The 7778-nt window shown below is 38.6% G+C and overlaps 1 protein-coding gene across 1 annotated transcript in view; it reads left to right on the top strand.

Annotated features, from left to right (window-relative positions):
- smarca2 (SWI/SNF related, matrix associated, actin dependent regulator of chromatin, subfamily a, member 2) overlaps positions 1-5584 on the top strand; it is a 30935-nt gene extending 25351 nt beyond the window's left edge. Inside the window, 6 exon segments of the mRNA XM_034540993.1 lie at positions 251-360; positions 624-724; positions 2796-2805; positions 2808-2931; positions 3196-3328; positions 5221-5584. Of these exon segments, the coding sequence (XP_034396884.1) occupies positions 251-360; positions 624-724; positions 2796-2805; positions 2808-2931; positions 3196-3328; positions 5221-5250 (508 nt within the window). The 3' untranslated portion in view covers positions 5251-5584.
- The last annotated feature ends 2194 nt before the right edge of the window (positions 5585-7778 follow it).

The following is a 7778-nucleotide window of genomic DNA, read 5'->3' as shown; positions in this document are numbered from 1 at the left end:
AGACGTCCTTGTTGCCATGACGCCGGGCTGAGAGGAATCGTTTCAGCCCCTTTTGACAAAAACAGTCCTTTTTTTTTTGTAATACTTGTTTAGGTCAGTTAGTTAGTCACACAGTCGGAGTTATGAGACGATCTCGGTTTATTACAACGTTGTTCTCACAGAGTTAAGAGTATTAAAAAAAATATAGATATAAATAAATAAATAAATAAAGGGGTTACTTAGTGATGTGAAACGATTGTTGTGGTTCCAGGTCAGGGAGACAACTGAGCGAGGTCTTCGTCCAGTTACCGTCCAGGAAGGAGCTCCCGGAGTATTACGAGCTGATCCGGAAGCCCGTGGACTTCAAGAAGATCAAGGTGGGTCAACGAGGAGGATTGGGGGGGGGGGGGCCCAAACATTGCTGCTTCTCTTCTTTTTCTGTCTTGTTTTCTATGAAATTGAAGCTCAATAATTGATTTTATTTTAAACCAATTAAAAAAAAAAAAAATGTACATTTTAAATGATTACTCGGGTTGATAATCGACAGACTAAACAGATTACGTCATAATGATGATTAGTTTCAGCCTTAATTAATTTAATTTAGAAAGATTTAGATGATATTTATTTATTTTTGTTTTCGACAGGATCGCGTGAGGACCATAAATACCGAGGCGTCGGAGACCTGGAGAGGGACGTGATGCTGCTGTGTCACAACGCTCAGACCTTCAACCTGGAGGGATCACAGGTCAGAATTACCCACAATTCAGAGCAATGTGACATTAAACACGGGGGGGGGGGGGGGGGGGGGGGGGGGGGGGGGGGGGGGGGGGGGGGGGGGGGGGGGGGGGGGGAGGGGGGGAGGTAACCGGTGGAAGCGTGGAGAAGGCGGCCACGTGGGAAAATGACACACTCACTCGGAAAACATTAAAGATGGAACATAGAAACGCATGAAATCAGAGGAACCAGAGATTACAGTACACAGAATTATTCATCAGTAAAAGTACAAGATAAAATACCTCATAAAGGTACATCATATTTTGTTGCCGTGGTAACGTGATGTGTTTTACAGATTACCCATTTCGAGCCCTCGCATCCTCTCGCGCTCGACCGTTTTTTAACCGGGTGACGTCAAGCAGGTCCCTGAGGGTTCAGGGTTAAAGGCCTTTTGAAGGGGGGGGGGGCACTGGGATGTGGATCCATGTTTAGCGCATCACGCTGGTGATGACCGGGGGCTGAACTGTGGAAGATGTTCAGGGTGAAGCACCGGGCGAGCTGGAAGGATGAAAAATAACAATTAATTTTCTCAGCCGAGTGACATAATAATCAATTTTCTCTCATTTTTCATAGTCGAGTGATCGTTATTCATGGAGGGTTTTTTTTTATTTGGTTTTGAGAGAACAAACAACACAAGAAGGACTTTGGATTCTGGGAACTTATGACGCCGATATATAATCGTCCCTTTCACTATTTTCTTTCATTTTGTAGACAAAAAAAATAGGTTGTTCATTGAAGGGATTTTAAGTCCCACATTTAAGGCTCACAGGGTGTGTCACCCATAAACTCTTCCTCTGTTCTATTCTTTTGTTGTTTTTGGGGAGGATTTATCCTTTATGTTTTTTTCTTCTTTTTAACACGGAGGAGGCAAAATGAAAAAAAGAGCCACGTTTCTCTGGATGGAGAACTGTTTTATTCAGGAAATAGTCTTTATTTTATTTCTACTTTTCCCCCACCCTCCACTTCTATTCTCCTCCAATGTAGCTTTCCATAATGTAGATTCCATAATGTATCTTTCCATAATGTAGCTTTCCATAATGTAGATTCCATAATGTATCTTTCCATAATGTAGCATTCCATAATGTAGATTCCATAATGTATCTTTCCATAATGTAGAATTCCATAATGTAGATTCCATAATATAGATTCCATAATGTAGCATTCCATAATGTAGATTCCATAATGTAGCTTTCCATAATGTAGAATTCCATAATGTAGATTCCATAATGTAGATTCCATAATGTAGCTTTCCATAATGTAGCATTCCATAATGTAGCATTCCATAATGTAGCTTTCCATAATGTAGCATTCCATAATGTAGCATTCCATAATGTAGCTTTCCATAATGTAGCATTCAATAATGTAGAATTCCATAATGTAGATTCCATAATGTAGCTTTCCATAATGTAGCATTCCATAATGTAGCTTTCTATAATGTAGATTCCATAATATAGATTCCATAATGTAGCATTCCATAATATAGATTCCATAATGTAGCTTTCCATAATGTAGCATTCCATAATGTAGCATTCCATAATGTAGCTTTCCATAATGTAGCATTCCATAATGTAGCTTTCTATAATGTAGATTCCATAATGTAGATTCCATAATGTAGCTTTCCATAATGTAGATTCCATAATGTAGGATTCCATAATGTAGGATTCCATAATGTAGCATTCCATAATGTAGATTCCATAATGTATCTTTCCATAATGTACCTTTCCATAATGTAGCATTCCATAATGTAGCTTTCCATAATGTAGCATTCCATAATATAGATTCCATAATGTAGCATTCCATAATGTAGCATTCCATAATATAGATTCCATAATGTAGCTTTCCATAATGTAGCATTCCATAATGTAGATTCCATAATGTAGATTCCATAATGAAGCTTTCCATAATGTAGCTTTCCATAATGTAGCATTCCATAATGTAGAATTCCATAATGTAGATTCCATAATGTAGCATTCCATAATGTAGCATTCCATAATGTAGCTTTCCATAATTCCACGTCATTAAACTGTTTACGTCATTCACAGATATACGAGGACTCATCGTCCTTCAGTCGGTGTTCAAAAGCGCCCGGCAGAAGATCGCCAAGGACGACGAGAGCGAAGACGAGAGCGACGAAGAGGAGGAGGACGAGGAGGAGGAGGACGACGACGACGAGGAGTTGTCGGAGGCCGAGGGTAAGGAAACGACGCCGTTTACAGGAAGTGTTTATGAACGCGCTGCGAACGCTGTTCTTGGTTTTGAGGTTTAATAAACAAGTCCAGCGTGACCGCAGTTCACCTTACAAGCAGAGACCTTGAGTCCATACACAATAAGGACATTTAATCACCATTCCCCCAGGGCTCAAGGTCAAGTCAGCAACATGTTTTAAAACGACTTTTATTTTTTAATTGACTCTCTTTCCCTCTTGTGCTGCACTCGTTTCAGCAAGTCCGTGCGGGTCAAGATCAAGCTGAGCAAGGAGGGGCGGGGCCACGACAAGGGCAAGAAGAGGCAGAGCCGAGGGAAGGCCAAGCCGGTGGTCAGCGACGACGACAGCGACGACGACCTCGACGACAACGTAGGTCGCAGGAAACATCTTCGAATGGGGCGGGGCCCGGGGGGAGGGATAAGAACTTTTACTAGGCTGGCGGGGCGACGCTGATTATTTTGAAACCTTCGGCGCCGTTCTGAATGTGCAAATGAAGAAGTAATGCATTCGTATGGAAGAGAGAGAGAGAAAAAAAAAGATAAATGCTACCATCGAATAAGTTTTAACAATATTTCATCCAAAGTTATGCAGATTTTCTTCGCGCTGTATAATCAGCAGCTGGCTTTCACATCTGGGACGACACCTAATTGCAGGTATACGGTCAGTAGAAGAGAACCAAAAAAAAAAAGGACAAACATTTTGGGTTTTCTACCTAGAATCTCTTTACAGGAGCAGATGTCGATCATCCAAATAGTTTTTTTGCAGAGAAACAAACATCGCGGTTCGAAGCAGGAAGTGATGAAGTTTGTGGATTACACATTTACTTTACTCGTCACGGCTGCATCTCAGGATTATTATTAAAAAAAATGTAAAAGCTCTTCTATAAACTAGATGAATCAATAATTTTTTTCTGTGGAACACAACAAATGTATATCCCGTCACTAGTTTTAAGAAATTGTTAAATTAACTTTTTAAAAAAAATTTTTTTTAAAGCTACTTAAACAAACAAATGGTGTTAATAATTACATTTATTACCAAATTTATTTTAAAAAAAATATATATATATATCAATATTTCATCTACTATTTTAAATAAGTCCAATTTTCGGACTAATGCTTTATCAAATAAAAGTTGTTTAATTCTTCTCATCTCGGAACGTACGAAAAAACCCTTTTTCCGAGAATTAGAAAAACAACGTACGACATGCAGCTGGTTGTAAATCAAGAGGCACAAAAAAAAAATAAGCTTGTTAAAAATGGGAAAGAAATCCATCCGGTGAATCTACAATATAGTTTAAATTAATTGAGCTTTCGGGTCGTATGTCATTAAATATTTTCTATTGTGAAGTCAACTCTTAGTCATGACTCCTATTTAACCGCATTATTCTTCTTTTGTGTTTACTCTTCATACGCCGACCGACATCCGTCTAATTAGCCGCCTGCACAATGAAACCAGTAATGGGGGGATTGAACGCCATGGCAACCGCCACTTGGCACTCATTTGGATATAATTACCAGCTAATGGATCCTCTTTTGTCTCCTCCCACACATCACAGAGGCTGCAAGGTCCATCTGATTCAAGCCGACCGTAATATTATTACACGCCACACATATCCTTTGTGTGTGTGTGTGTGTGTGTGTGTGTGTGTGTGTGTGATGAAATACCAAAAACTAAATATCTCATCACACAATCGGCTGATGAGAAACATTTCCGTCAGGTATCGGGACTTTATTTAGTTTGAATTTTTTTTAAATGCCTTAAAAAAAACAAACTTTTCCCGATAGTGAAATCCAGCTCAAGGTGACTAGATCTCTCTCTCTTATCTTTAACAGTCTTAATATTATTAATATTATCTCATTTCAAGATCTCGCACCAGGTGCATTTCATTGCCGTTATCTTAAGCTTCTTTTAATGTGTTCATCGCGCTACGAGCGACGAACATCTTTTGTTCGTGTTTGTGTGTGTGTGTGTGTGTGTGTGTGTGTGTGTGTGTGTGTGTGGTGTGTATAGAGAGAGAAGTCTCCCCAGTGGCCTTCAAGATTATTTTTTATTTATTTTTTGGCTTCCTTTTCCCTTCTCTTTTTTTTTTTTTTAAACGTCCTCGCAGCTCCTCTTCATCAGCGAGAGGAAGTAAAGAAGGCTCTTCACCTTCAAGACCTTCTTTCTTACTGGAGTTCTGTCGTTCATATTTCAGGATGTCCTCCTCCTCCTTTGAACCTCCTTCTCTCTTTAACGTCTTTTCACCTCTCTTCTCTCCTCAGGATCAGTCGGACAAGAGCGACGATGACTGAGGACGCCGCTCGTCCTCCTCCAGGTTCCTCTTCTGTACCTTCATTGCTTCATTTGTCCTCTCCGTCGATCCGTTTTTTTTTTTTTTTTTTGTCGCACCTTCTCTCCTACCAGCTTCGAAATGTATCACTAATACTCGATAAGCTGCAGCAATACCGATCGGCTTATATTCCCTGTTTTTAAGACAATTTTTTAGTATATTTTTTAAACTCTGTGCTTTAAAAGCTGATTTAAATTCTGTATGGGAAAAAAAAAGACAAAAAAAATGAAATTTTGTTCCCGCTACTCGCGCTTTTTGCTTGATTTGTACTCGCTTGCTTGCACTTTTAGAAAAAAGGAAACATTAAGATGAAAATTGTGAGATGAGGTTATTAATTCATAAATAAGTAATTTGGAGAATTGGTGGTGATCAGATAAAAGTAAAAAGGCAATCAGTCAAGTTTAATACATCTTTTGGGGTTCTTCGTTTCACCTTGTTGCAGTGCCAAATGTGAGAGGAATTGATCGTTCGCTAAGCCCCCCCCCCCCCCCCCCCCCCCCCACACCCAGCAATTGTCCAATCGTAGCCGAGCAACCGTAACTCGGCCTATCGAATCGAGCTTTAGATTTCTTCACATGTTGAAGACGGTACGAGTTCAGAGTTTGGTGTTAACGGCAAATGTTCAGTTTAAACAATCCCACACGACACATTTTGTTGTTGTTGTTGTTGTTATCAATAATAATAACCAATACTGGAAGAATTGAATGTTACTTTTTAAGGCCGAGAAGAGCTTCACTGACTGGCTAATCAAGCTAAAGCTGCACGTTTACCAAGCGTGTCGCCTCGTTCTCAACGTCTTTTCTTTTGTTTCGTTAAACGTAAAAACAGAACAGAATAACAACAAGAAAGATAAGAAAAATTAACTTTTTATATCAGTGATGCATTATACATCTTTTAATATTATACTCATGACACTCGGGACTATTTTTTCCCCCGTTATTTCCATGTGTTCTAATTCCTGGCGCATGCTAGCTTTAGCGTGACGCCACATCGTCGTCAAGCCGTCGTTCGGTGCAGATTTAAAACTGTTTTTTTTTTTTTTTTTAGCTTTTATCTGATATATAAAAGATAAACATTATGTCACTTTGACAGTAAACTGCCACCATCTTCATTAAGAACTACGAGAATAGGACGCTTGACGGGCGTAGAAACAATAACTATGAGGGGCGGGGCTTAGCGAACATGCCATTGTAAGATTTTTTACAGTGTAATCGTTTTCTTAAGTCTATATATATATATATATATATATATATATATATATATACATGTTACTGCCAGCACAACAAAAAATTTGTTGTTGCTTGATTCTTTGAGGTGGCCATAAATGCTGGATGCTTCTTTTTTTTATACCACTTTTATTAAGAGAAATGTTAACCTTACTTTATGTAGGCGGCACATCATTTAGGTAAAGGTCCACGTGTTTCATGTATCGTTCACTCTTAACGCGTTCAAGTTGTCGTCTGTCGGAGCCGACGCTTCGGACTTTGTTGTAAATCACTTTCTCCCTCTGGAAACGAGGGCTTCGGTTTTTATTTTTATTTCATTTTCTTTTTTCTTTTTTTCATTGAAAAAACTGGGAAACATCTTGTATCGTTGAATAAAACCAGCATCTATCGTAGTTTTAAAATGTAGCTATTTAAAGCGTCTGGAAACATGTTGCTCCATTTTGCAAACAAGTCTTTTTACGGACTATTAAAGACGGTAAATAACAGAAAATATTACAAAAGAAAAGTGTTGTGGGATTAAAGAATTTGACTTGAAATGACTTTGAGCCGACCAGTTTATTTTAAACAATGTACCGATTTATGAATTATTTAGATTGAGGTGTTTTGTGTTCCTGTTTTTAGTTTTTGAGCCCTGGTATTATTGGTTTATATCTCATTTGTAGCATGAACTCAATATACTGTGCACATGCATATATATACAGTATATAACTATAATTTTTTTGTTGGTGTAACGTGTGCTTGCCGACTCTCCATAAGTGTGACTTAATCTTTGCTTTCTTTGCACAGTGTCTTTGTGGTTGTAACTCATAGCCCAGGGCAAATAAAATCTCACAGATTTTCCGCACAAAAAAAAGAAATGCGTGCGCATTTTTTATTTTATTTTTCTACCAACTGTAGAGATTGTGTAACCGCACACTGCTCGTGGAATACACTGTGAACGGCTCTTAAAAAAAACCTTGAATTTAATTTAATTGTTTTGTTACAAGAGTACTAGTTTGTCTGCAGTCTTTTAATAGATTTTAAAAAACGGGAAGTACTGAAAGAGTCTTAATGTCCTGACAATTAACCGTGTGCTTTTGTTACAGACATTTGTCATTGCACATGTCTTTAAAAGTCTTAAATCCAAGTAGTTTACCTACGTAGATCTAATGGGTTTTTTTCTGCTTAGCACCGCCCCACTGGGCTGTGATTGGTTAGCACTCCTGTGCTGTGATTGGCTAGAACAAATCTCGACGAACCGAGTTCCTTTTTTTTTTAATCGAAG

This window comes from Cyclopterus lumpus, chromosome 9 (genome assembly GCF_009769545.1).
Source record: "Cyclopterus lumpus isolate fCycLum1 chromosome 9, fCycLum1.pri, whole genome shotgun sequence".
NCBI classification, from domain to species: domain Eukaryota; kingdom Metazoa; phylum Chordata; class Actinopteri; order Perciformes; family Cyclopteridae; genus Cyclopterus; species Cyclopterus lumpus.
Note: the sequence above shows the minus strand (reverse complement) of the source record. Positions and strands in the feature narration are given on the sequence as shown.